Source organism: Pseudorasbora parva, chromosome 7 (genome assembly GCF_024679245.1).
Source record: "Pseudorasbora parva isolate DD20220531a chromosome 7, ASM2467924v1, whole genome shotgun sequence".
Classification (NCBI taxonomy): Eukaryota; Metazoa; Chordata; class Actinopteri; order Cypriniformes; family Gobionidae; genus Pseudorasbora; species Pseudorasbora parva.
Genome location: NC_090178.1, coordinates 33,220,478 through 33,247,453, shown reverse-complemented (window position 1 = coordinate 33,247,453; position 26,976 = coordinate 33,220,478). Strand labels below are relative to the sequence as shown.

Here is a 26,976-nt window from a genome sequence, read left to right as displayed (position 1 = left end):
TTGTGTCATTTATTTATTTATTTGTCATTAATTATAATCAAGCTTTAGTATGTTACAATACATTGTAATAAATGTAGAGTAGAGAAGAGAGGCCCAGTGCACGGCATTATTCAAAACACACGAGTCACACAGGACGGACATTAGCCAAGAAAGAACTAATATATGCTGGCTTTTGCTTGAATATGCTCGTGTGTCATGTTCGCTTGTTTGTCCATTTGCGATCGTATTGTGTCTCACTTCAGCGATGATAAAGACCCGTTCATTTCCACACCGTATGGAGCATCTAAAACCCCTCAGTGTTTCAAGGTTTCAAGTGTCAGCTCACAAAATATGTCCGACAGGTAAGATACTATACTCCTAATATATGTTTGTTTCCTCTTTTCATCTATTTAACCCATCCGGTCATAATTGTAATATGTTCCATAGTTGGACTATCAGCTCGTGTTCTATCGAGCTGTTCATGAGAACTGTTTGTGTTTTGTGATCGCTATAACTCTAATCTTGTCATAATTGTAATATGTTAGTTAGTTGGACTGTCGGCTCGTGTACTATCGAGTTGTTCATGAGAACGGTTTGTGTTTTTGTAATGGAAGGGGTGACTTTTTCATTAAATATTTGACCTGGATTAGTTAAACACAGATTATGCCGTAGTCGATGGGTTACATATGTGTGTGGGGCGGAGCTATCAAAATAGGGCCGAGACCCTTTTTGGGGGTAGGGGCATGTTTGTTTTGGTGATTTGAAATATCAACAACGTTTACCAGATATTACTTATCCCACCTTTAAATAAATAATAATTAAATGTTCTCTTTTTCTTAGGTGAACTTTGCTTTGAATTAAACTGGAACCTGGAGGGGTAAATAGTGCAGCAATAGTTGACTACAACTGTTAAAACTAACTTGAATTTCTAAGTGTTGTTTTTGAACGAGGCTCAAGGTTTTGATCATCTGACTGAGCACTACGTGTTCTAGTCTCTTTCCTTCTGTGTCCTGCCAACCATTCCATGTGTCTGTAACTAATAAACCTCCAACCTCGTTTATCTCTCTCTCTTTCCCTCCCTCTCTCTTTCTTTCTCAGTTACTCACCCACTCTGCCCATACAAGGAAAGGCAGGCAGGGTTGATGTCATGGATTGAAGAATGTTTAAAGAATCCAAAGGGGGGCGAGACTAGGAGAGAGAGACAGAGAGAGGTGTTTGGATTGTAATACGCATGACCTGTACGAAAGACAAACGAGAAAGAACTTGTTTAGATGGAGGGATGGTGTCATTCCTTTAGGAGACATGTAGGGGGAGGGTTCAACAGCTGTAAGAAACAGGAGTAGAGACTGCAGAAAGTTATCATTGAAAAGTTTAAACACACAGTTTTCAGCCTTACGGAGAAAGAAACAAGAAAAGGAGAAGGAGGCTGGCAGGTATGTCAAAGCTGTTTTCAATATAACAAGACTGCCAAGAGCTTGTTTGACCGTTTTATTTAATAACTGTCTAATGGCTTATGTGCATAACTGCTGGTGAGGTAAATCAATTCACTTTTTGTGTTACCTCTGTTATACCTCTTCATATACACACAGAGAAAGGGGTGTCAAAATTTTACCTTTAGGGGTACAACAGCTTGTCACTGGAGCAGTACTTAGTATCTTCTTTTTTACTTTAAAAAGGTGCATATTAGTATCCTAGAGTACATATGTATCTTAAGGTACTACTACGAAGCTTTTTGTGGTAAAAAAGGTACAAATATGTACTTTTAAGGGTACTGCCCCAGTGCCCCTCCTGTTGTATACAATTTTGACACCATTTTTTTCTGTGTAAACAGGCATTGTTAAACACAAACAACAAATATATGCTATATATTTACACAAATATATAAGCTATGTATGTATATACACACAAAACAACAAATACTAAAATATAAGCAAACTGTATAGTATTCAGATTTAAGCGGTTATCAAAACTATGGAAATATTTGCAGAGTTGTAAGGCATATTTGTGTTCGGCTGCTTTAAGAATTGAAATCAAATATTTAAATATATTTTAAAGTATAATTTTATATTTTGTAACAAAACCGAACAAATGTTGTGGAACGTTTTGCTTGTAAAAATGTGCAGCTGCTAGGCATGTTATTTTATGACCCCTATGGCTACTTGATAAGATTATTTCTGCTAAAATGTATTTGTCACTGTATTTAAACTAAACTAAAAAACGGTAAAAACGTAGCTAAAATGAAATAAAATGAATAAATACTGTGCAGATCTCTTAACAGCTGTGCAGTCATCATTGGCCAGAGATTGTTGTCCCACCTCCAGCGGTCAGGAGAATGCGGAAGCGTGAACCGGAAGTGTGACTAGAGTCGGTACATTTGGAAAAAGTTCATGCTGGTAGATCAGATTGGCTGATGATCATCCCCACGAGAGCTTGTCAGTACTAGCAGAATGGTGCCTGACGCCAACACAGCACCATAACGTAATATAAATTAAGAAAGGATACTCATAAAGGGCGACATTTATCCACAAGACTGTATAGGGATTTAAATAAGACGCGTTGTCTGCCTACATCCCTGTACTGTTTTTGACATAACTGTACCTTTCCAGAGGAAAACGAACAGTAAGTGCTTTTATTTCACATTTTCTATAACGTGTAACTGCAATGACAGAAGTTTGTCACACAGTAAACTGGTTATCTTTATTCGCATCAAAACCACAAACCGCATTCAATGTGGATTTCGTGATGTATTGAAATAGCATTAACGACCGTTAATGTGTTGTTTGAATGACTTTCAGTATTTTGAATCTGCAAATCTCTGATAGTCGGTTTGTAAACGTTTACGTCCTCAGTGAAGAATGTTTTCTGACATAACCTAATCATGTAAAGTGAGGGTGTGGCGCATGTATACAATGTTAACTAAATCTTACTAAATCCACTAAAAGATTCAGGACTGGAATTTGTCCAGTGGGACTGTATTCATAACTTGTATTATATTCAGTAGGAGCTTTATCTCTCTTGTTACTGTCTTGGTTTTCAGTCCATATAAGGTTAAAGTAACTTGTTTTAGCTCGAACTGCTCTTGCGTCTGATAAGCGACCATCAGGAACGTTACACAAACTTTTCCGCGTCTAAAGAAAGAAACCGCAATTACATGTTGTCAATGCAGTATTCATGCAAGACTTTCGTAATGAATGAATGTAGGATTTCCCTGGGTGGGGTCCCTAAAGACGACAATAAGGTTTATTGGCCTTTAGGCGACGCCAGGGTGATTTAGGATTTTCTACTTGAAAAAGTGCTGAATGGACTGGAATGATAGATGCATCATACGAACATGATACCTCCAAATGCTCCAATACCCTGAACATGTTTTTAAAGCTATTTCTCTATTGTTATAGTTCAACATAAAATAGTAATATTCAATGTTATAATTTGTGATGAGGAGTACAGAAAGCCTTGTTGGTGTTGTGCTGCATTAAAATTTGGACACGACCGCCCAAGTCAAAATTTGAAAGCGATGTATGCTAGGTCATTTCCGATAGCATATAAAGGCAGCATAAATGTCATTATAAAACTGATCGTTCCGACTGAATTGTGATAGGATGAGCAGCAGTTAAAAGTAGGCTAGACAATTTTTTTTATTAAACACTTTTTGTTATACAGGTTGAGTCTCTCTTCACATCCTAATAGCAATCAATAATAGAAGTGGTCTAAATATAACAAAAAAATAATTATCTGTGGAAGCCTCAGGCAGGACCATTTTTTCTTCTTCATTCAATCATTGCATTCCGTCTGAAAGGATGATAGCCTAGGTTGTCCTACCTGCCTGTCAACATGTATTTCCATACCTCCATGCAACCCGCTCACGCAGACATCACACATCACCATCGTGTTCATTGAGGCTGTGCAGAGTTGTAGACAAACAGCAGCCACCTTTTACAGTTCTTTCTGAACCAAACAACAATCTTATGCTGTTTTCACACCATGTCATAACTGTCATCTGAAATTGCCTACCCTACCTTTAATACGTTTTCAACCACCCTACTGTTGCTGAACTATATTATTTATATCAGTTACAAAACAAGCAGCTTTCATTGGGAATACGTGGGGTTTTTAAGCCCTCACATTAAATTTCTGATTGGTTTCTGAAGGAAATGACTGGATTTCACCCTTAAAAATTTGCCAAACAGATGTAAAGGTGTTGTCACATTAGTGATACTGCAGCTAAATTTGTGTGCAAAAATGGCAATAGTGTAGCGACGTATAGGAGTTGTGTAATGATTAAGATGATTCCAGAGGAACATAAGTTCATCAGGAGCCTCAGGCAATAAACAGTCCAGGGGTCCCAATAAACCATAACGAGCCCCCTGGAAGTGTTTTCTGTTGTTCAGCACAGTGAATTTGCATGAACAACTTGGTGCATTTAGCGATTTCTGGGAAAAGCTGACTCTTAAGATACTGCACATATTCAAAAACATGCACCTACCCAAAAGGATCACACCCCTATCTTGATGGTTCTACCTCCAAATTCACGAAAACGTGATGCAACACAAGCTCTGTCTCCATCTGTATACGCCCCTTACTGCTGATTGGCTACAAGTGTGATTTGGTGCTAAAACCTCATTGGTCCGCAAGAACTAATAAGGTTTGTTCTTATGCATCAAGCAGGCTTGGTTGATCTTTAGTTTATGTCCGCTGATCAGTGTTTATATGTGAAAATCCTAAATGAAATTTTTACATTTAAACTCTTCAGAAAGTTTGGACCGAACAGTTTCTATCTATATAGATTAGCTGTCAATGGAGGGAAAGCAAGCTCTCAGATTTCATCAAAAAAGATCCAGATTTTTGTTCCGAAGATGAACGAACAACTTATGGTTTTGGAATGACACGAGGGCGAGTAAAAGGCAGAATTTAAATTTTTAGGTGCACTAACCCTTCAGAATGTTTTTATGCACCCTAGAAAGCAAGCATGCAATTGAAGGATTGTATGATGTAATGACCCACATCATGCGCGTCTCTCATGATGTAAGTATGCGATGTTTCTGAGTTGTCTGTAAGCCTAGCATAACCCAGACTGATTGTGGGCGTGCCATATGCTTTTCACCACAGTCACCCAAAACAATAGAATCCCACTGCTTCGGGAGTTGTCTACATCAAATTCCGACTGAGTGTCTTTGTGCATGTTTAAACTGAACTTGGGAAAGGAAGTGACTCTCATATTAGTCACTGTAGATACTCATTGTGATAGGATAGGGCCGTTTATAGTTAGTGATGTGATGTCATAGATTACATTATCTTTTGAAACACACTGCCTTTTTGGTGTCATACTTTGTGGTAAGTTGACGGCTCAATGTTTGACGAGAGCTGTTTCATCACTTCCCAAAACTAGACGTTTTTTAGTCAGTTTGCTTTTAAAGCACACAATCATAATCTAGTTATAACCATCTTAATATAGCTGTGAACTCTTATCTACGTACTGTGTTAGATGCAGCTACTCTGTGGCTTGTTGGACCTGAGATAAAATCTGTAGAGGACGCCAGAAAACGGCAATGCAGAAAAATGTTTGCAGCTAGAGAGTACTATGACACATCATTTTGGTTGATGTGATTGATTTCTTATAAAGAGCTATTTGCCCATGTGCAGTCACAGTAGAACATTGTAGAAAATTGCTCAGTGTAATTTCAACACATCCTGTTATTTTTTTAATGTCTGTGGCAAAGAAAATCTTGCAGAATTTGCATATCTCGTCATGGAGTGATCCTCAAATAGTTCCCATTGTTTCCCTCTGAGGGTAACGTTTACAGGCCGCAGTATCCATCAAGGATGTCTCATGGAGCCAGATCAGCTGCTTCTCCTTTCCACAAAAAAAACAAAAAAAAACAGAGCCAGACTCCCTATATCACAGTCATTCTGATCAAGTGATGAAATGCAGACACATGCGTAAGGCCAATGGAATCTTTATATTGCAGCTGTTTCTCTTTCCATGGCGCGCACACACTGTGAGAAGGTCCTCCTGGTTCGATCAGATCTAATTCTTTGCTGGAGCTCCATATGGCGGGTAATGCAAGTCCCTGGATCATGTTTATACTGTTTTTTTTTTTACTGCGTTGTTCGACAGTGTTGTTTTGCATGATGGATCTCCTCTCACTAACCTTCACTTTATCAGTGTCTAGCACTGTATCCAGAGCATTACAGTACCCATAAAGACCAAACACACTAGCCAAACTGGCAGCTGGTGATCTCAACAAAGCAGAAAACGTCCTAGTTTGCACTAGGGCTGGGCTATTTATTAAATATACGTGCAGTGGTTTTGCTGGCATGATAAAATTAGGCAACTTGATGAATATTGAGAGTTGTCTTGTCTAGCTATCACAAGACCAAGCTCAATTTAAGATTGAACATTGGTCTGGGGAGTCTGCTCTGTATTCTACTGCACAAGAGGAGTGATAAACGAGCATAGTTCAAATGACTCTGTACGCAATTGAATAGTCCTTCAACCAATCAGACCACAAGAGGCGTGATCAACGGGCAAAGACCCATCGTTTCTCTATCCATCATCGTGTTAAACCAGCCAATAGCTCGCCACGTGGATAAGCGTAGCATTTGCATGCCAAAACTCATTTTGCCGTATCGATTCCACAAGATTTCACACTCGTACTATTTATACGCATCACCATGAGATCGTGTTGTGTTAAACCCGCCTATGGGACGCCAGGTGGATAAGCCAGTCTGTGGTTGGTTCCCGCGAAAGTGTAACAGAAGCAGTAGAAATTAATGTACAGTTTTCCAGGCTGAGTTGCAGAGCGAAATCAAATCGCTGGCAGATCAGGCTGGGTTTACCCAGTCTATATTGAGAGGGCTTTATGTGCATTTTATTTGACCATTAAGTTTGTGTCTTTAAGGCACAGAAGAACTATAACGATAACGGTAGTTCACACCAAAAACGATAACTATAAAGATAAGAATCAGCATCCACACCAATGCACAATAAAGTTTAGTTGGTTACACTTTATTTTAAGGTGTTACAGTGTAAGTATGTATTTAAGTACTGCATAATATTAATGAACAACATACTTACTATAGCAGTAGGGTAGGATTAGGGGTTGGTTGAGGGTTAGTTGCATGTAATAATGCATAATTTACTGTTATTACTATAGTGAGTGCAGGCAATGTGTATCAAGGACACTGTAAAAGTGTTACCATTTTGTTTATTATAAGCGTGTTCTGCTTTTTTGTCATCTGCCTCTTTAAAACTGCTCAAGCACGTTTTGTGTGGTTTCTGATAGGCTGTCAATGTTTTTATCTTTCATTTGATGGAAAAATATAGTCTCTGATTTAAATTTACATTTAATCTTTTTTTAATCATTGTAACATTTTTAATTTGTTATTTGATGTACTGTATTACAATATGTAGTACTTATTTAATAATTATGTATTTATTGTAATGTAATAGTGTCAAAACGCACAATAATAATCAAGCATTTTCACAGCATTTCAAGCATTTTATACATTTTCTATCATTAGAATATATTATTATATTTGATTAAAAATACTGTATAAATATTGTATGTTAAGTGTATTTTTATATGGAATGAAAATTAATTAAATACAAAATTATATTACATTATTATATTTTATATAAATAACAATGTTTTATAAGGAAGTAAATATACTTTTGTCCATTTAGTGAAAAAACGGTGTGGAAAATAATTAGCTATAGTACTCTTTTTAAATTTTTGAAAAGTCTTAAATTAGGTTATGTATTTTATTTATATAGGGTGAATTCAGGTTGCCTGGGACACTTTTTCCAAGTCATCTCAATGGTAAAAAGTGTTCCAGTCACCCTGAATTCACCCTAGTTTATCTCGAACAATCCTAATTTAAACTAAAGAAAAACAGGAATAAAGAAATTAATTTTTCTTCTAACATGCATTGCTTGTCAAAGAAGGATGAATGGCTTTATGGTCTCTTGTTTTTGGTTAGCTTGAAAGGGAACACAGAATTAAGGATGTGATCATCTTTTCCATTCTGTGGCAGAGGACAATCTCAAAAATAAGTCATTGCTGTTTGTTTTGAGCATCAGTGTCACGTGTGCTCTGCTTTGGATCGGTAACTGGAACAACTCATTGTAAGCACCCGCAAGCTTATATTGATCTGGAGATGGAGGCCATGAGGAGAATAAATCATCTTTTGAACCTCAGGATTTATGGCTTGTTTTCTGTCCTTTGTGAATATTTTATCAGAGCATGCACCTCTGCATTATTAAACTCTACATCTGAACCAGGGGAGCAAGGTGAAGAATTTGCACTTTACATGCCACTGCCTCTCATGGCACACTCAGAACTGGAGACTAAAAATACTTAGCCTTTCTTGGCCTTAAATTGTGCTTCCACTTATGGTTACGCAGACTCCGTTAAGAGCTTCTCAGATTTTGAGATGGTTTGGTGGACCACATCAAAGCGTCTTTAACTCTTAGCATCTTAAATGAGTGAAGGTAGGGTAAAATGGATCGTTAACTCTTGTCAGACGTTTAGGGAATATTCGTGTGAACTGGAGCTCTTCTGCTCATGCCAGAATGCTGGAGTTTGAGGTTGTGGTTGTGGTTATGTGTGGGACTCCACAGCTAAACGATTCATAATTACTCCTCTTGATAAAAATCATTCACCGATGTAGATTTGTATGGCTGTCATTGGACCAGACTGCTTTGCAGTATTTACACTTGTGTGTAACAAAGAAAATTAGTTGGACGTGGCCCAAACAAGGTGAAGAGGAACTTGCTATAACGGTTTTTGTTTGCACAACATGAAGTGTGAAGAGTTATTTATGGATTCTGAGAAATGTGTTATTATGGCTTAGTAATGTAGCATTCAAATGATGTAGCCTATATCAACAATTTTACAATGGTTTTGAATGTGGCACATTTTTTGAATGTGGCACAATTTTTTATTGAAATAAATCCTAAATGGGATATGGCTTAAAGGGATAGTTCAAACAAAAATGAAAATTCTGTCATCATTTACTCACTCTCAAGTCGTTCCAAACCTGAATGAGTTTCTTTCATCTGCTGAACACAAAAGAAGATATTTTGAAGAATGTTTGTAACAAAGCAGAGCAACCATTGACTACCATAGTAGGGGGGAAAAAAACTATGGTAGTCAATGGTCTATGATATGTTATATCTCACTGTGTCCTTACTGAAGCTCATTAAATATGCTAATCTCATCCAATCCTAGCCGTGGGCGTTTACTTCCAAGTCTTCAGTGCATTCAGCCTATGAATTATTCGTTATGATGTTTTTGAATGTAAAAACCACACGAACGTCATGCGTTAACCCCAGACAACAGTATAAAAAAATCAGTTCATGACACCTTTACCTTCAAAAGATATTTTTCAAGAAACCAGAGAAAGATTTCTGTACCTACTTTAAAGTGAGTGGTCTAATCCAAATCCAAGTCTTCTGAAGAGACACAGTGGCTTTAAATGATGAACAGATTTACAGCGCACAGGCCTACTGTAGTAAACACAAGCATCCAATTCAATACTTGCTCACCTGCATACTTTATTAAAGTGTCTTTGGTGGTTCCATGGTTTCGTCAAAAGTAACACTGAAAATGCGTAGATATGACGTCACAATGACACGGTTAAAATTGCTGATTTCTCTAGATTTAAACATGGTTGAAAACATTAAGGATAATGTAAATACACAAAAAAGTTAACAAAATATATAACATTGTTTTATTTAGATTTTTTGAAATATTTTAATCTTAAAATAAAACATTGTGCCTTTTCAAAAATGTAAAAACTACTAAGTTCTACTCATTTTTCATTTGAGTTCATTCGAATATTTGCTTTAATTTCTTTTTGGATTAATTTCAGGTGAGAAGGTGTCAGTTAATTTCAGGATGCTTAACCGAAACTGCGTGAGAGAACAGCCATGTATGTTTCTTTCCTAGCTGACTTCGTATTACATGATTTGACAGGAAAGAATATGGTAATTAGGATAGAATAACAAAAATGTGGCTCCAATTAGTAAAGCTAGAAATGAAAGACTTTCTTTTGTCATGAAATCCGTGTATACATCATCTGCCTGAGAAGGCAACAGTGGGTTGAAGTAGAGAGAACTAATTGGGTAGGACAGACCAGTCTGCATTTGATGCCTTTAAAGTGTTTGCCATCATCCGTAATTCATACTTTCAAAGTAGGAGTCTTATGGTTCACTGGCTGTATTACGAGAACTGTAGAGGGAAAAAAATGTTATGACTTAGTCATAGGGTCAAATGAGACTTGGCTCGGCTGCAGCAGCAGGAGGAGGGGAATGAGGTAATGCCTTCGTTTTTAATGGCAAACATGCTTGAGGTAAATATTTGCACATAGCTCATGCCATGAGAGCACTTCTGCGGTATATCACATCCACATGTCTCAAGCACTTTTAACTGTTTCTAGATGAAGCTCAGTTGACCGTACCCTGAGGCCTAGTAATGGGAAAGTCATGGTATGACTTCATCCCTGATAACCTCAGTTTGGAGAGCTTCCTTGTGTGCACACAAAATCAAAACAGAAATGATATCCTCCAAGAGAACTGTTCTGCTGTGTTATTTTAGAACATCTTTGTAAGGGTTCCAATATCATGGCAAATAGTTTTTTTCCTTGATCTTTTAACTTCTTGCACTATGAAAGCGTATCGGAACTTTCAGAACTCAAAACGTTCTATTCCCAAAAGAGCATCTTTTGAAACTAAGCTCTACAAAAACGGCTGATTCTCACCTTCACCGGTTTTCAGTGTCACACTGATGAATGCATGAACACATGATGATTCAATGTTCATGTCAGTAGCTGCGTTTCCATTACAGATTTGAGAAAAACTTTGTCGATAACTTAAATGTCGATAAAAAACTATTGCGAAATGACAGCGTTTCCATAGCTGCAGTTATGCGACTAAAACGTATTATTTTCCTCTCGCGATATGTCATTCCAAAATGATGGCACTTGGTAGGTTTGTATATCCCATCCACCACACTAGCCATTATTTTTATTGGAAGGAGACTTATGTGTTATCCAAGCATTAATGGCAAGGAAGGTTATCTAAGCGGAACGGATATGAGGTGTGTGTGTGTGTGTGTGTTTCAGATCTGCTTCAAGGTCTTCATGATGTAGCATTTCTGTGTTTAGAATCCAGTATTACTGTAATCCTATTGTCTTTTATGAGTTTAATTAAGAACTCTGTCTTGTCTTCTCTCCAAACAAACCGTCATCTGTAAAGAACGATCGACTTTTAAGTGCGCCAGGTTGACGCATAAGGGAAAAGAGCGCAATGTTTGAATTTGCATGGTAACTCAAATGTTTATTTATTTTTTTATGTATTTTTTACCACTTTCGTTATTTTGGCTAGACATTTTGTTTGTTGGACATATGCACTGAATTTACAAATGCTTTGGAAAAGAAAAAAATTGGCATTTAATAAACAAAAGATAATTTTTTTTTAAATGAAGACAGCGTTTGGAGTGAGTGCATGCAAAATAATTAGTTCCCTGAGTCCACAAATAAAAGTAGACAGTTTATAGTTTATAAATATGTCTTGAACTTATCTGTATAGCTAAAAATGACAGAGTATTGCGAGTTGTTTCCACTGTCCTAAAGGAAGAAGGAAAAAATGAGAGAACGTTGGCGCCTTTATCGGCTGTGGGTTAAACAATACATAGTCTAACTACGAAACTAAATAGGCTACGTTTAGGCCTAAAAATTAGCCTGTAATATTATTATTTCAATGTATATGTTGATTATGAAAAGTGAGTAGCATGAGTAAGATATAAGAATATTTTTAAGACCTGGGGATTTTGATCACTTCGAGTTTTATTTTCTAGAAAGTCTTTCTTAAAAAATTATTTAGTTTTGTATAAATTGTATTTTTATCAATGTTTCATCAATTATTTGCCTCTATATTAAATAAGAAGCGAGCTAAGATCATCTAGAATGGATTGACGTGCGTAGATGGCCTGTTTCCTCTGCCTTTGAGTAAGGCTGAAGCTATAGCTCTTTCTGTTTTAAAACATTTCTTGAATATATGTCTTAATTACAGTAGGCTTATATATATAGTTATATTATTTGTGGCTGCACTGGGGTCCGTCATTACTAGGTTAAAGTTACGCCACTGTCCTTATTAGGAGAAAATGTACGGGTCCTTCTCAACAAATTAGCATATTGTGATAAATTTCATTATTTTCCATAATGTAATGATAAAAATTAAACTTTCATATTTTAGATTCATTGCACACCAACTGAAATATTTCAGGTCTTTTATTGTTTTAATATTGATGATTTTGGCATACAGCTCATGAAAACCCAAAAGTATTGAGTGCATAACTGAACATAATTATTTGACGGTTGACTTTTTTTGTATTAAAAACACTTTTCTTTTATTGGTCGGATGAAATATGCAAATTTTTTGAGATAGGAATTTGGGGTTTTCATGAGCTGTATGCCAAAATCATCAGTATTAAAACAATAAAAGACCTGAAATATTTCAGTTGTTGTGCAATGAATCTAAAATATATGAAAGTTAAATTTTTATCATTACATTATGGAAAATAATGAACTTTTATCACATATGCTATCATTTATCACATATGCTATCACACATTTGATCACATATGCACATTTTATCACAGAATTGCCTGAAAAACCACCTCATGAGAGCATAAAACCTTTTTTGCGATATATGGGAGTTTTTGCGAAATTGCCCCGTTTCCATTGGTCGTATTGTCAATTCGCAATTTCAATGTGTGGAAACTGATTGCCTTAAAATTCTCAAGTAAGCTGAACTTAAAGGGGGGGTGAAACACTCAGTTTCAGTCAGTGTCATGTCAATCTTGAGTACCTATAGAGTAGCATTGCATCCTGCATATCTCCGAAAAGTCTTTATTTTTTTAATAATTATATAAGAAAGATGCGCTGTTCCGAGTCTTTCCGAAAAAAGCCGAGCGGGTGGGGGCGTGTCATGTGAGCGGAGCTAAATAATGACGTGTGCAGCAGCGCGCTGCAGTGAGGAAAGTGAGTCGCTCTGTGAGGAAAGTGATTCGCTCTGTGAGGAAAGTGATTCGCTCAGTGAGGAAAGTGATTCGCCCGCCGCGTGAGGAAAGTGAGTCGCTCTGTGAGGAAAGTGAGTCGCTCTGTGAGGAAAGTGAGTCGCTCTGTGAGGAAAGTGAGTCGCTCTGTGAGGAAAGTGATTCGCTCTGTGAGGAAAGTGATTCGCTCTGTGAGGAAAGTGATTCGCTCTGTGAGGAAAGTGATTCGCTCTGTGAGGAAAGTGATTCGCTCTGTGAGGAAAGTGATTCGCTCTGTGAGGAAAGTGATTCGCTCTGTGAGGAAAGTGATTCGCTCTGTGAGGAAAGTGATTCGCTCTGTGAGGAAAGTGATTCGCTCTGTGAGGAAAGTGATTCGCTCTGTGAGGAAAGTGATTCGCTCTGTGAGGAAAGTGATTCGCCCGCCGCGTGAGGAAAGTGATTCGCTCTGTGAGGAAAGTGATTCGCCCGCCGCGTGAGGAAAGTGATTCGCCCGCCGCGTGAGGAAAGTGATTCGCCCGCCGCGTGAGGAAAGTGAGTCGCTCTGTGAGGAAAGTGAGTCGCTCTGTGAGGAAAGTGAGTCGCTCTGTGAGGAAAGTGAGTCGCTCTGTGAGGAAAGTGAGTCGCTCTGTGAGGAAAGTGAGTCGCTCTGTGAGGAAAGTGATTCGCCCGCCGCGTGAGGAAAGTGAGTCGCTCTGTGAGGAAAGTGATTCGCTCAGTGAGGAAAGTGATTCGCCTGCCGCGTGAGGAAAGTGAGTCGCTCTGTGAGGAAAGTGATTCGCCCGTCGCGTGAGGAAAGTGCTAATACAGATCGACCGCCGGCCTATCAGTGGGTAAGTCAGTAGCTACTGGTTATATCACCTGTTTAGCATCCTACAAGCCAGCGCTTTGATGGGCGTAGCCTGTTGCTTTCGCTCTCTCCCTTGCTCTCTCTCCCTCGCGCTCTCTCACGCGCTTCCGGTAGAATTGTCCGTAAGGCCCATACAAGGAAATTCCGCCCCCACTAACGTCAATGGGGACGCATGATCTCAAAAAACTTGCCGAAACTTATGACTAACCGGAAGTAGTATTTTTGACAAAGAAATACTCCCATCAAACGTCCACCTTAACTTTTGAAACTTTGTCTATGTTTAGTATGGGATTCCAAGTCTTTAACAGTGTAAAAAGATCAGTATGCATGAAACAGCATTTCACCCCCCCTTTAACACTCAGTTAAGTAAGCTTAATTGCATCAAGTTGTGCTTACTTAAACCATTCAAGTCAACATAATTCTATCTGTGAGCTGAGGAAGTGTACTCCCAGAATGCATTGCAGCATGAATAAATTAATCACAGGGCAATCGTAACTCCGTTTTATTATTTTTGGCGTTATTTTACCATTTTATTTGCTGTCTTTTGTCAGTATAACCCCAATAATGACAGCAAATGAACTTGTAATGGTCTTATTATGTGTGAAAAAAAAAAATGTTACCATTGTTGTGTTTTGCACGCTGAATGTTGAAGTCTGTGTGTGACTCAAGCATGGTCTATTGTTGGATATTGTCACAAATATAGAGGCATTATATCAACACAATTAAAAATTTGTCAGAAGCGTTAGCAATAAAATGTTAAAAGATCATTAATTGGTATTACATTTTTATCTTTATGTGCAGGTGTGTGTGTGTGTGTGTATATATATATATATATATATATATATATATATATATATATATATATATATATATATATATATATATATATATATATATATATATATATATATATATATATATATATATATGGGCCGGGACTTTAACCCGTTAATTAAGATTAATTAATTACGTGACTTTAACGCGTTAATTAATTATGCACAAAAAAAAAAAAAACTATTTTTGCAGCGCGGAATGTTTTTCAATGAATGAGTTTCGACGGACCGATTATACTGGAACACCAACTAGCGCTCCGGAGTCACGACAATAACAAACCATGGGTGCGTCTCAATCAGCTCCCTAGTTCAGTAGTCAGGGCACTGATCAGGGAGTCAGCCCATTGACTTATGTCCTGATCAGTGCCCTGACTAGTGAACTAGGGAGCTGATTGAGACGCAGAGCATGAGTGAACATGAACGAAGAAGCTGATGAGACCGCTTTGCTCGGCCCCGTGGATGGGAATTTTTTTTTTTAAAAACGAAAGAATGGAAGCGTCGACAAGAGCACGGTTGTGTGCAAGCTAAGTTATACATCAAGGAATTTGCGTATCACCGCAGCACATCGAGCCTCAAATATCACAAATATGCTTTTGCTAAACTTAATGGCAAACATTGCGCTGGTCTGCTGGACTGAAATAAATAAACAATATTTTGTTGATTAAGCTTATGTATTCAGTCATTATTCAATGGTATACTAAAAATACATGTGAAAAATTACTTCTCATTGTTCTCAGGTCAAATATTTATATGCAATTAAAATGCGATTCATTTCGATTAATTAATTACAAAGCCTCTAATTAATTAGAATAATTTTTTTAATCGAGTCCCGGCCCTAATATATATATATATATATATATATATATATATATATATATATATATATATATATATATATATATATATATATATATATATATATATATATATATATATATATATATATATATATATATATATATGAGTGTTCCCTTTGGTTGGGCACTTGGAACTTAATTTAAATTACTATAAATCTCTTCCTGTTGATGCAGGAATGCAATACGAAATCAGTTATCTGATTTCAAAGGAAGGGAAATAATAAGTATAAATATATATATATATATATATATACACATATATATATATATATATATATATATATACACATATATATATATATATATATATACACATATATATATATATATATATATATATATATATATATATATATACACACACACATATATATATATATACACACACATATATATATATATATATACACACACATATATATATATATATATACACACACATATATATATATATATATATATATACACACACATATATATATATATATATACACACACATATATATATATATATATATACACACACATATATATATATATATATATATATATATATATATATATATATATACACACATATATATATATATATACACACATATATACTTATTACTTCCCTTCCTTTGAAATCAGATAACTGATTTCGTATTGCATTCCTGCATCAATAGGAAGAGATTTATAGTAATTTAAATTAAGTTCCAAGTGCCCAACCAAAGGGAACACTCATCACCATAATGGTGAGATATTTTAGGAAATCAACATAAATTTATGAAGTCAGCTTATGTGATGCTCTCCCAAAGTATTTAGTTGTATTTTCAATAACATTCGAGATGACTGGAAAATGAGTGAATGCAACTAAGAAGAACGATGACTGCAGAAGTGGAGGAAATGAGGGAAAAGTCTATTTAGAATATCCCCGCCTCAACCTTTGGCCCGCCCACCTGTTTTTTTTTTTGTGTGTGTTTTCTTTTTCCTTTGGCAAAATGGTACTCAAGCCAGTCAAGTAACGTTTACTTGGGTTTTCTAAGTAACAAAGGCATAGCATGCAAACAGTTCAGATTACTAAATTATTTTAAGTAAGGTCAACAAATTATTGGACATTAAGTAAAGTTCACTAAAAAAGTCTTAGTAAGAACAGCGTTGGATTTTACAGTGTATGAAGCCCATCCCTCTGAAAAACGCAATGGTGTTAGATTGGTTAGATGGCCAAATGTAGTTTCCTGTATTTTTATTGTCTGAAGTGCCAAGCACAGGTTGCGGGAAACGTCACGCCCCTTACCATTACGGGCAGAAGTCACATCTGCGGTGACTAGCAAGGGTTTATGATGTCAACCTGGGAAGAAGCTCGCTGTAGTCTAAACTGGAAGTTTTTGTAGGCATTAAACTGCCATACCTTTAAAAGAATATATCTCAGTTTGCATTGAACTTTCAGCGCTGTAATTTTGCAGATACTGTTTATGCTCAAGCAGTAACATTACACACTTACTAAATTTAAAAAAGTGAAATTGCACGCAACCACCCCTTTAAATAATTAATTTTATAACAAAAACACCATGCAAAAAAAATCTCATATATACCCTAAACACTTTTCCACTTTGTCGGTTATATTGAAAGGGTTTATGAGCATGATCAGCTGATCGAAAACTCTGGTTGGCCGTTGCGTTCACGCGATCAACAGACATGTCTGGATCTACAGTAAATGGTAGGAATGAGTGATGGATTTGTTTTAACAAGGTTCCTGTTAATTGTGGTCTGATCATAGATAAAGGGGCTTTCACACCGTAGAAACCTTTTCATAGTTCCTATAACTAATGGTGGAAGTACCCGCTTTTTGGTGTGTTCATACAGCAGGAACTATTTTAGTTCTAGGAACACCTTTTGTGGGAACTAAATTAGCTCCTCCTTCAGAATATATGGTCTAACCCTGCACAGACTAGTGACGTAAACATATGTTGTTTGGCCAAAAGCATGCAAAACATTGGCACTCAGCATTGTTTTTTAAATTGTGCAAACACAGTTTTTAGCGTATTTACTCATGGAAAAAAGTCCAGGCACTTTTACAGACAAACTTTACACTAAGGAGAAAATCCAACGTGACTTTGAAGAGCGAAAACATGATTATGTAATTTTGCTCAGCTAGTGACATTGGGCATCAACCACACGGCAAACTCTATATAATACTTTTTTTGTGTACCATTTACTTTCTTTGTTTAACAGTTCTGTCTAATAATAACAACAGATAAGATAGGACTGTTAAACAGATTGTAAACTAATGAAGATTGAAGAGAATGAGAGCACAGTGTGTGCTCAGGCTCAGGTTAAGTCATTCTCAGCGGCATCAAAATTAAAGTCCTGCACAACAACCAGAGCAGCAGGATATAAGTGACGGCTTACATCTCTTCAAAGTTCCAACTGGTGGAGCAAATGCAACCTGGGAAATTGTCCTGGGGGAACATTTAGCTCTCTGGGTTACTGGTGGCTACTTCCAATAACTAAATTCCTGGTGTGAAAGGCCCCTATACTGATGTTATTGAAGGATGGGGCAGTTAAAATGTATTGCTCAGTTCACATTTGTAGGTGGCTGTTAAACAAACTGTTTAAATCCCAAGTTTGGATAAAGGGTGAAAACACTAGAAAGGGACATCATTTCAAATCGACATCAAAGTGCAAGAAATAATAATAATAAAAAAATGTTGTGTGATCTAAAAAAAATAACTTTTCAAAGCTGATATCTGAGAATGAGACTTTTCTCTGGACATGAAACCAAGTTAAATACAGAGTGGATATGAAACAAGTACAAAAAATAGACAACATAGAAGTACCTGAGATTTGCAGGAAGTGAATTTTCATGAAATGAAGGATTTCCTTGTTATACCACACCTAAGTTAAACAAAAAGTTTGGGGAAAGTAAGATACAACTTTTGTTTCTGGTTGGACTGTACACCGTTTCTAGCTTTTTCATGTGAGTTTACAGAAGTTTAACTTCTCTTAAATCAGTTATGTTTGTTAGTTATGACAAAACAGGAAAAACATTGTTCTCCACAATGTATTTACTTCTCTGTAATTACAGAGATACTCACCACATCTTTATTATCACTCGATGGGGATTTTATACTTATAGCCAGATGTTGTTGTATAATGCTAAAAATATTAAAGAAAAATTTCCTGTTCATGTTCAGTGTGTTTTAAAGCTGGAGACATGTAGGAGAGGTCTTTCAAATTTAACCCAAATGGTTGACTAACCTATGTAGAAGTGGGCGGCTCTCTTGAGAAACAGTTCTGCATGAACAAAAGAGTTTCAGGCATCAAAGCGACAGACCATTTTCTAAACGTTTAGATTTTCCATATGCTGTTCTGCCAAACGATGCAACCAAGTGGTCTTGAAAATAATTTGTTTGCATTGTACTTTTTTTTGCATAAATGGTAATCTGAACTGTAACACTTCTTTAACTACATGCATGTTGTTGTATTTTTCAGATCAAGATGTCTGACTCAAGTAGCGGCAAGCCCATTGTGGTAACTTCCTCTGTCTCCCTCAAAGTGACCGCCCCTTCTTTCTACAACCAGCCCAAAAAGTTTGCATCCGTCGCTCCTCCACGCCCCAAAGCACAGATGGCCCCATCACAGCCGTCGCCATTTGTAAGCACTGGTGTAATTGGGCGAGTTGGAGAGATGCCCCCGCCCCCTTCAGCTCTTTGTGAGGGTAAGGCAATTTTCATGAAAGATGAAATGTGGTATTTCTAATATAAGACCAATCTGTGATAAAGAACAAGAAAAGTATTTTAAGAATCTGTTTTAAAACGCATATGTGGCAAAATCTTAGAAATGTACTCTTTGTATAAAGATTAGTTTGAAAAAACATCTAGAGTTTTATTTTAATGTCTTTAAAAATTGAATGTATCTTTAAAAATATATTTTATATATATATATATATATATATATATATATATATATATATATATATATATATATATATATATACACGAGGAAAATATATTTTCCTTACACTTTTAATACATATGAGTCTACACTATATATTATAAAAACAAAAAAAAGATTTTAAATATATTTTTCAGGGTTGTTTTATTATTATTATTATTATTATTATTATTTTTACAAATACCATGAACTTATAGCCTGACAAGCCAGACCCTCATCAAGATGTTTGGTCTGGAAACTCACCATTGACAGGGCTCAATCCGAAGGGCGGGATAAACGGTTGTCTTTCAAACTCCCTCTGCACGCGATAGGATAGCGCTACAACCAACCAGAGCAACGTGAAGCGGAGCTGGTTGATATATTAAACTTTCGCCGTATCTGGTCAGCAAAACTCTGAACACATCTTCCCTTTTTAAGAACTTCAGTGCCGTTCTTTGTTCTTTTCTCAGAGAAAAGCTTAACTCCAGATTTGCTTAACTCTAGATTTGCTGCCGCTAGGGTGCATCTAGAATTCTAGGCTAATGAAATTGTTCATTCATAAATATTTTAAGATTTCAGACAGTTGAACCACATGTGATTTTTACTAAACTAACCTAGCCTTATCATAAAAACCTCAACTTATTTGCTATTTAAAGAGTTATTGACCTTGAATCTTCATCATGAGGGTCTACAGGGGTTTTCTTTTTTTATATATTTTCCTGTTTCATGTGTTTTGCACCACACATAATAAGCAGTAAAGTAGTTGTTAAAAAATAATTTAAAAAATACAAATAGAATGTGAGACTATTTAAGTTTTCTCAAAAGAATTTTTGAGCCTTTATTCTTCATTATATCATATCACTAGTGGGGCATTGATCCTTTATCTCATTTTAAGAAAGCTCACTCTACTTGTTTTTAGCAAATGTAGTAATTCTCTCCTCGCTAGAATTACAACATATGCACTTTGCAACAGAGCGCATTTTCAGACACGTCTGTTAAAGTATTTACTTTTGAGCCAAGTGTGGAAAGCATTTTGTAGATAAACAGCTGAATATGAGCTGAATTACATTTCTGTCTGATGTGGTATATTCAAGTGCAAGTTCTGATGATCTAAAGAGTTTTTCCATATGTGAGCAAAGCATTGTATGATAATGTGCAGTATGTAGATAAGCTATGCTTTTGTGCTTTGTGTTGAGGTGAAAGAACAATGCAGAAAGCGATTTTGTCATTGTGAATTGGTGCGAGTGTAATGTAATTCACTGCCTTCGTTCATTAGACTTCCCGCCCCCTCCTCCTCCTCCTCTGGATGATGTCGAGCTCCCAGCCCCTCCTCCAGAATGCCAAATCACACCCCCTGCATCTGATGCCCTTCCTCCTGCATTCCCAGCCCCGCCCCCAGTTGCAGAAGACCTGCACCTCCCTGCACCTCCCGAGGAGTTAATCTCTGCACCTTCTGCCTCTTTCCCCCCACCCCCACCACCACCACCACCACCTCCTCCTCTCCCCGAGACTGGTTCAGGTGTCAACTCTCAGGTAGGTTTCCAAATATTAGATTTATTACGATTTGATTTTAATCTTAACAAGTCTTTACGTGCCCTTTTGTCATTCCCAGCCTTTATGACTTTCTTATTTCTGGTTAAGATCAAAAAGCTTTCACAGAAAGAAGACAAGGAGACTTGGTGGTGGAATGAGGAAGTCCAGGAGAGTATCCAGAGGAAGAGGTTAGCTAGGAAGAAGTGGGACAGTGAGAGGATGGAGGAAAGTAGACAAGAATATAGGGTGATGTAGCTTGAGGTTAAGACAGGTGGCAAAGGCCAAACAGAAAGCGTATGAGGACATGTATGCAATGTTAGATAGTAAGGAAGGTGAGAGGGATGTGTATCGGTTGGCGAGGCAGAGGGATAGAGATGGAAAGGATGTGCAGCAGGTTAGAGTGGTTAAAGATAGAGACTGATGACATACCAGTGGAGGTATGGAAGTGTCTAGAAGAAATGGGAGTAGAGTTTTTAACTAGGTTGTTAAAGGTTTTAGAGAGTGAGAGGATGCCTGAGGAGTGGAGGAGAAGTGTTTTGGTGCCGATTTTTAAGAACAAGGGAGATGTGCAGAGTTGTGGAAATTACAGAGGTATTAAGTTGATGAGCCATACAATGAAGTTGTGGGAAAGAGCAGTGGAAGCAATGCTAAGGGGAGAAATGGACATTTGTGAGCAGAAGTATGGTTTCATGCCAAGAAAGAGCACTACAGATGCATTATTTGCTTTGAGAATGTTAATGGAGAAGTACAGAGAGGGTCAGAAAGAGCTGCATTGTGTCTTTGTAGATTTAGAGAAAGCATATGACAGAATGCCAAGAGAGGAGCTGTGGTATTGTAGTAGGTCTGGAGTGGCAGAGAAGTATGTTAGAGTGGTCCAGGATATGTATGAGAGCAGTGGTAAGGTGTGCTGTAGGTGAGACAGAGAACTTTACGGTGAAGGCGGGACTGCATCAAGGATCGGCTCTGAGCCCCTTCTTGTTTGCGGTGGTGATGGACAGGCTGACAGCTGAGTTCAGACAGGAATCTCCATGGACTATGATGTTTGCGGATGACATTGTGATCTGTAGTGAGAGCAGGGAGCAGGTGGAGGAAAGTCTAGAGACGTGAAGGCTTGCTCTGGAGAGAGGAGGAATGAAGGTTAGTCGCAGCAAGACAGAATACGTGTGGGAATGAGAGGAAACCAAGTGGAACAGTGAGGTTACAGGGAGAAGAGGTAAAGAAGGTGCAGGATTTTAAGTACTTATGGTCAACAGTCCAGAGCAATGGGGAGTGTGTGTAAAAGAGGGAAACAAGCGTGTGCAGGCAGGTTGGAATTCGGGTTGTGCCGATGGACGATATCATCGTCCATCATGATGGCTGACTGAAATCACGATGGAGCGCCGCCATCGTGATGCCAAAAAAGATTTTTAGATAGATTCCTAGCCTTTTCCTCCGTAAAGATGCGTCCTATGCCGGTCTGCGCGTTGAGATGAATGTGGGACACGAGCTGGATAGACACCTTTTCGAATATCTCTGTCTTCATGTTTTCTCCTAATGTTGCAAAGCAACACTTGTTGTAAAAGGGCTGAAGAGCGAATTTTATCTTCCACAGGGTCAAGACATTTAGGCTATGTTTGATTATGCACTGCCAGAGAAAACGAAAATCGCAGGGTGTGAAATGCGCTATTCAAATAAACTTGACATGCCTCAATTCTAATAACAAGCACAAACATAACATTGAATAAAATAACTTCAGAAATCTGAGAATTGGGTGACCAGGTCGCAAAACAGAATTAAAAAGCTGGCAAATCTTAAATTGGGCTCAGCCCACCTCTCTCATCCAGGGCTGCAATGTTACATCTGCAAATGTATTTCCTTTGTAAACAAAGCTTTGTGCTTTACTCTTGTGGTAATATTCACGTAAAACAGCATTCACATACAAAACACTGGGTTAATAATGAAAATGTAGCTTTAAGTAGAAAAAAGTATTTATGTAAAGAGATAAATTAAAATAAAAAGTGCACAACCCTTGTTAAGTGGAAGGAAGCTACTTTTTTCCCCCATCACGTGCAACCTAGTGCGGGTGAATCCTTATTTTGGTTACTAAAATAATGAAATTATAGTTTTTAAGTAGAAAATAGTATTTATGTAAAGAGATAAAATACAGAGCGTAGTAAAGTATATCTTTTTATAAAAATAAAAACAAACGACGATATCATCGTCTATCGCAATGTTTTACTGTAAACATCGTCAACTGCCAATTTAGGGGACATCACCCAACCCTAGTTGGAATGGGTGGAGAAAAGTGTCAGGCCTGTTGTGTGATAAATGAGTACCAGCAAGAATGAAAGGAAAGGCGTACAGGACAGTAGTGAGACAGCGATGTTGTATGGTTTGGAGACAGTTGCACTGAGGAAAAGACAGGAGGAAGAGCTAGAGGTAGCAGAGCTGAAGATGTTGAGGTTCTCTTTGAGAGTGACGAGAATGGATAGGATCAGGAATGAGTGCATCAGAGGGACAGCACATGTAAGATGTTTTGGAGACAACATTAGAGAGGCCAGGTTGAGATGGTTTGGACATGTTCAGAGGAGGGAGAGTAAATATATTGGTAAAAGGATGCTGGGGTTAGAGCTGCCAGGCATTAGGTCGAGAGGAAGACCAAAGAGGAGGTTTATGGATGTAGTGAAGGAGGACATGAAGGTAGTCGGTCTGAGAGAAGAGGATACAGAGGATAGGACTAGATGGAGGCAGATGATTTGCTGTGGCGACCCCTAAAGGGAACAGCTGAAAGAAGAAGACTCCATTCTTACTAACAATGCACCATTCTTTTTTTGTTTTTTTTTGTTTTTTTTACTAAAATAAAGTTTTGATAATCAACTAATCACATTTGTTTAATATACAAACATTTAAATTGGACAGTAGGAATCAGTATTTTTGAAAATGATGATATCATTTTATTCCTATTTAAATAATTTAAACTTTGGTTATAATAACTTTTTCATAACATGAAAACATAACACTTAAAGGCTTAGTTCAACTCAAAATGAAAATTGTCATTAATTAATCCTCCTCATGTCATTCCAAACCTGTAAGACCTTCATCATCTTCAGAACACAACTGAAGATATTTCTGATGAAATCCGAGAGAGTTTCTGAACCACCCAAAGGCAGCAATGTCGTTGTAACTTTTAAAACCCAGAAAGGTAGTTAAGTCATTGTTAAAATAGTCCATATGACTCCAGTGGCTTAACCTTAATGTTATGAAGTGACGAGAATTACTTTGTGCACAAAAATATTAAATAACGACTTTAATCAAGAATTTCTTCTCTTCCACGTCATTCTTCTATGCTAATCGCGTAGTAAAAACAGGACATATACAGTCCCTGACAAAAGTCTTGTCGCTTATCTATTTTCTAGAAATACCTGATATTAACCTGACTTTTAATTAATTAATTGGTGTTAGAAATAGCTCGTATGAAAAGCTAAAACCCTCCCAAATGATGTTTAATGCACTGAAATAAATAAATTTCACAGAAAAGATATTTATCATTTAATCAAGACAGAAAGGTCAAATTTTGGCAAGACAAAAGTTTTGTCGCCTATACAGAAATGTAACAAATTTACTGCAAATACAAAAATATGTCAGCAAATTAAGTTGTGGTGCTGTGAGATTCAAATTTAATATCTTGTATGACTTCCATGAGCTTGAAGGACTGCATCCATGCGGTTTGGCAAGGATTCATACAATTTATTGATGAAGTCATCAGGAATAGTTAAGAAAGCAGTCTTGCATGCCTCCCAGAGTTCATCAATATTCTTTGGTTTCGTCTTCCATGCGTCCTCTTTCATCCTACCCCACATATGCTCAATGATGTTCATGTCTGGTGACTGGGCTGGCCAATCCTGGAGCATCTTGATCTTCTTCGCCTTGAGGAACTTTGATGTGGAGATGGAAGTATGCGATGGAGCACCGTCCTGCTGCAGAATTTGGCCTCTTTTATGGTTGGGAATATAAGAGGTAGCTAAGATTTCTTGGTATTTTAGACTATTGATGTTGCCTTCCACCCTGCAGATCTCTCGCACACCCCCATACTGGATGTAACCCCAGACCATGAGTTTTCCGCCACCAAACTTCACTGTTTTCTGGGTGAATCTCGGATCCATTCGGGCACCAGTAGGTCTCCTGCAATATTTGCGGCGACTGTGGTGTAATTCAACAGAAGATTCATCTGAAAATCCACCTTCTGCCACTTTTCCTGCGTCCATCCTTTTAGCAGGCTGTGGGCCTTGGCAAATGCCACACGGTTTTTCAATTGTCTTTTGTTTAGTGCTGGCTTCTGGGCACTGATTCGACCATGGAGGCCATTTCGAGGCAGAATCCGACAAACTGTTCTGGTTGACACAGGGACTTCAGGAGACCAGGTCTCGTGGAGCTCTGCTGCAGTGGAAAATGGGCTGGCCTTGGATTTTCGAGCCAACAAACGGTCCTCTCGAGCAGTTGTCTTGTGGCGTCTGCCTGACCTGGGCTTGTCAAAAACGTCTCCAGTCTCTTCAAATCTTTTTTTTATCCTCTGTACTTGACGCTGAGACACATTGAAGGTGTCTGCCACATCAGCAGTGGATCTGGTCTTCAGCCTCTTGATAATCAAAACTTTAGTCTCTGGGTGAATCTTAGGCATGTTTGCAGAGGTCTAGTTGCAGTTGATGTGAAGGTCTAGCGTACTGGGGTTCTTTTTATACACACCTGAGACCTAATTGATCCATTATTAGTCACAGGTGAAGCTCATATGACAAGGTGACAACACTTATGTCTTTGCAAAAATTGACTCAATGGGCTTTACCAAGCTGTGAATATTAGAATACTTTTTGAAAATTTTGTTTTTCACTGAAACATTATCACAAAAGATGGTGGGATTAAAATGAGCCATTTCTTGTAGAAAAATCTTGATTAGAAATATATTTCAGCGGCACTTTAGGTCAATTTGTACACAAGCGACAAGACTTTTGTCAGGGACTGTAATATAATATATAATAATCTAATCTAAATTAATATAATGAACACCCAGCTGGTTGTTATCGCAGAATAAACCCCGACAGAATGATCAGGACATTGCATCACTCTGAAGGGGTTTATTCTGCTATATGGCTACTAGTCTCAAATAAATAATTATTAGACACAAAATATTGTCTCGAGATTAAATATTTTATTAGCTCTTACGCAAAGATTCCGCGAAGAAAAACAGTTCCAACCTGCTTTAAGCTTTTATCTATTTCTGAAGATTTGTCATATGCCCTTGCTAAATGTTGAAAATGAATGCTGAAAGGGTTAGTTCACCCAAAAATGAAACCAAGCCTATGATTTACTCACCCTCAAGTTATCGTAGCTGTATAAGACATTCTTCTTTCAGACAAATACAATCGGAGTTATATTTAAAAAGTCCAGGCTAATGTTAATCCAAGTAGTTGTGTTTGAAGTCCATAAAAAATGCAGCTGTCCGTCAAATAACGTGCTCCGCACGACACCGATGGGTTAATAGAGCCTTCTGATTCGAATCGATGCGTTTGTGTAAGAAAAATATCTATATTAAAAACATTATAAAGGAAATCTGCCTTGAAGTTTTCCATTGTAACCCACGGCTGTTTAAGCCACAAGATGGCGCCAGCGTTAAGCATAGAAGTAGTACCGGTCAAGATAACTCGTAGTACCCGTATGTGCGGTTGTTATCTGGAAATAACATACCGCTGGAATGCGCGATTGACCAATCAGAATCAAGTATTTCACAGAGCCGTGTAATAATATAATATAATAATAATATAATATAATATAATATAACTCTCTCCCCTAAAGGATTATTAGGAACAACTGTTCAATGTCTCATTAATGCAATTAACTAATCAACCAATCAAATGGAATTTGCTTCAATGCATTTAGGGGTGTGGTCCTGGTCAAGACAATCTCCTGAACTCCAAACT

At 37.4% G+C, this 26,976-nt stretch overlaps 1 protein-coding gene across 2 annotated transcripts in view; it reads left to right on the top strand.

Moving 5' to 3' along the window:
* The first annotated feature begins 1,186 nt into the window (after window positions 1–1,186).
* Window positions 1,187–26,976, top strand: part of zyx (zyxin) — a 43,503-nt gene continuing 17,713 nt past the window's right edge. Inside the window, exons 1-3 of one of the 2 annotated variants that reach the window (XM_067449116.1) lie at window positions 1,187–1,412; window positions 19,052–19,277; window positions 20,769–21,025. In XM_067449116.1, coding sequence (XP_067305217.1) covers window positions 19,058–19,277; window positions 20,769–21,025 — 477 coding nt within the window. In that variant the 5' untranslated portion in view covers window positions 1,187–1,412; window positions 19,052–19,057. Of the gene's footprint in view, window positions 1,413–2,325; window positions 2,599–19,051; window positions 19,278–20,768; window positions 21,026–26,976 lie in introns of those variants that run through there. The other variant, XM_067449115.1, reaches the window with a different exon arrangement.